Raw genomic sequence first — 3,176 nt, 5'->3', positions numbered from 1 at the left:
GGGGAGGAGGGCCCTTGGTCCTGGCCGGGTGTCTTCACCGAGCTCTGGCTGCTTCCAGGAGGAGGAGGAGGTCCCGCTCAAGAAGGAGAAAACGCATTTCACCGTCCGGCTGACGGAGCTGAAACCTGCTGACAAGGTGAAGCTGATCAAGGAGGTGAAGAACTTTGTGCCGGGAGTGAACCTCGTGCAGGTGAGGAGGGGGCTGCCCCAGGCTCCGGCCACCCCGCAGTGTCACCCCCAAGCCTGGATGGGTTCTGAAGCACATTGCAAGCGGTGGCCTCAGTTCTCTGGTCAAAAGGGAGCCTGGTTTTCCATGTGTAGGAGAACACTCTGCCTGTGTGCACGCCTCCGTGTGAAGAGGCAGACGAGGTGTAGAGCAGGAGTCGGTTGCATCTGTTTGGCATTTTTTGGAGAGGGCTATTCCCTCGCAGCTCTGCTGTGGGGCAAACACCTGAGCCCCTAGCAGAAGCGGTGGGATGAAGAAGGAGGCTCAGAGCAAACACCTCAAAGTCTTCCGTGCCAGCTTCAGCTTCTCCAAAGCTAAGAGCTGCTGTGAGCTTTCCTGCAGAACTCGGGAGTAGCCAGGATTCCTGGCTGCAGCTGGATTTGGCTTGCCTTCTCCTAAAGTTTTTTGCTTTTTCAAGGCCAATGTATTTCTGAATTTAGATGAGTTTCTCTAATTCACACATCTTGCGGTCCATGCTTCCGGTCCTTTTCAGAGCTCTTCTTTTTGTAGGTGATGCCTCCTCCGTTTTCCTCAGAGGACACGGGCCTTTCACAGTTCTGTGCAGCATCTGAGCTTGTGCCCTTGAGCAGTGATGCAGGCTCAGAACAAAGAATGGGAGATACAACCGCTACTGCGGAAGCATTTAGCGTGCTTCGGTTCTCCACTGGGTGATGCTTTCGTATCTTGGGGATAATAGTAGCACTTTCTATTTATCCACTTGCAAGGAAGAAGTGTTGAGCATCGTAAAATCTGCTCTTATTTGTAGCCTGGGATATCAGAAGGATTTGCAGAAAATCTTCTGACCCGTTCATATTGATATATTGCAAAGCAAACAATTCAATAACAGAGAAACTCTGGTGGCAGAGACATGAGTTTCGTTGGCCCACTGAAGTAATTAACTGACTATCAGCTTGGTTAGTCTGGCAGTTGTTTATCCATTATCAGTCCCACACAAACGTTAAAATACCAAAACCCTGTAACGGACATGATCAGCAGATAATTAAAAGCTGTCTGGAGAACTAATGCTAAATCAACTTGGCTTAGCACGTGGAACCTGTCAGACAAGCCGGTTACAGTTCCGATGCAGGTACAAGGTCGGTAGATGCAGGTTATTGTGGGTAAACTCTGTCAAGTGTGCCTTACCCGACCCGGTATTTTGGTTAAAACACACACACACAAAACAAGCTGCTACTGACGATTGGTTCTGTCTTCAAAGGTTGTATTCAAAGTGTAGCTGATACATTTTTATCGTAAATTTTATTGCCATCCAATTGGGGTGTTTTTAATGAGATTTGTAGGGAATCTATTCTTGTCCTGTAAGAAATCATTAACAGGCGTGTAAGGCTGTTAATGATTTGGAAGAAAGCATTGCTAGTAAAATCTTTGGACATTGTGTGCTGATGTGACTCGAACAGGTCAGCCCTACAGAAGCGACTGTGATGAGACAGGCGTGTCCTCAGCGCAAGCCGGACTCGAGTCCGTTTGCACCTCTGAACGCTTGTTCAGAGCTGGCCCAACAGACGCTTACCTCGTGTCTTCACCAGCCCTGGGCTGGCCTTCTCGTATGCTCCGGCTGGGATTGGGAACGTGTTGCCTCTCTGCCCTGTGGCTGTTGCTGTGCAGGTCCAGCTTGGCTCGGGCCCTGCTCTTCCTCCTGCTGGGAGCTCTGAACAGCTGCTTCCGTTGACCGAGGCTGCTTTAGAACAGAAGTTAAGCATTAGTGAGCAAGGATCTTAAATGAATAACCTTGATTGTGTTGCCTGTCCTCATCACAGCAAGCCAGAACAGGCTCCTTTCCAGATACTGTCCTGGGCTCTGGTGAGTGAAGGTGTGCCTGCCCTGCCGAGCTTTGCCCGCACAGCTATACTTTCTCACCCTGGCAAAAAAAGCATTTTCTGCCACCACAGATAAATCATCACTGCCCCCAACGTGAATTAAAACAACAAAACTGTCTTTCTGTCAGCGATGGTCAATCTGTTGGGTGCTAAATACCAGCAGTGCCACACAGCAGAGAGCTGGCAGCTGCTCTTCACTGTAGGAACTTCCCCGGGCTTTGTTTTTAAGGAGCCAAATAGCTTTGTTGCTGCTGCTTGGTGTAAGAGCAAGAGCATCTGACTGCAGCAGGGGCTTATCCTCCTGGGCTGCCTTCCCTTTCTTTACAGCAGTGCTGCAGGAAGTCCCTTTAAATCGGTTCAACAGCTTTTCAGCTTGCCTTAAATATTGCGGTACTGCATAGTACCAATAGTTTTGTATAAAAAGTCCTGAAACTATGAAGATTGTCTTGTCAAGCATAGTCTGTACTGGAACTCTTTTTTACCCGGTACAGTGGATTCCTGCACAGCCGTGTACAAACCCTGAGACGGCCTCTCCTCCCCGCTGGCGGAAATATGTGAACGAAAACATTCGCGCTGAAAAAAAGTCGAGCCAGCGCAGGCCGGTGGCTGCCTTGGCAGGTTATTGCATGGTGGCTCTGCGTGCGTCCAGGCACCTTCTCATAGCTCAGCTGCACCTCTGGGACCACCGTGCACGTGGTGGGAGGAATTTATGGGCCAATACTTGCTGAAAAAGGTCTTCCAGGGCTGTAGTGGATGTGCTGTCACTTGCAGTCAGGTTTAGATGTCTTCTGGCAGGATGTGCTGTAGTTTGAGTAAAACTCTTGGGTTTTAGACCAGTCGGTGAGTTTCCCTGGTCTGCTTATGCAGAGGTCAGGCTCATGGCTCTAAATCTGTTAATCCAGTTAGTGAAAGCCAGTTTACAAGTCTCGTACTTTGTCCCTCCTGCAGGCAAAGAAGCTGGTGGAGTCCCTTCCGCAGGAGATCAAGGCTAACGCCTCCAAGGAGGAAGCAGAGAAGATCAAAGCGGCATTGGAGGCAGCAGGAGGGACTGTGGTTCTGGAGTAGGCCCCGTCTGACCACGGAGGGACTGGCGCGACGGCAGCCTTCCCCGCTGC

The 3,176-nt window shown here is 50.2% G+C and overlaps 1 protein-coding gene across 1 annotated transcript; it reads left to right on the top strand.

Annotated features, from left to right (window-relative positions):
• Positions 1-42: 42 nt before the first annotated feature.
• On the top strand, positions 43-3,164 carry MRPL12 (mitochondrial ribosomal protein L12; the record flags this gene model as incomplete). The annotated part of the gene is made up of 2 exons (XM_009581319.1): positions 43-190; positions 3,010-3,164. Coding segments are annotated over 2 exons (265 nt in total), but the record flags the coding sequence as incomplete, so codon positions are not given.
• Positions 3,165-3,176: the final 12 nt, after the last annotated feature.

Source organism: Fulmarus glacialis, unplaced genomic scaffold (assembly GCF_000690835.1).
Source record: "Fulmarus glacialis isolate BGI_N327 unplaced genomic scaffold, ASM69083v1 Scaffold39027, whole genome shotgun sequence".
Classification (NCBI taxonomy): Eukaryota; Metazoa; Chordata; class Aves; order Procellariiformes; family Procellariidae; genus Fulmarus; species Fulmarus glacialis.
Note: the sequence above shows the minus strand (reverse complement) of the source record. Positions and strands in the feature narration are given on the sequence as shown.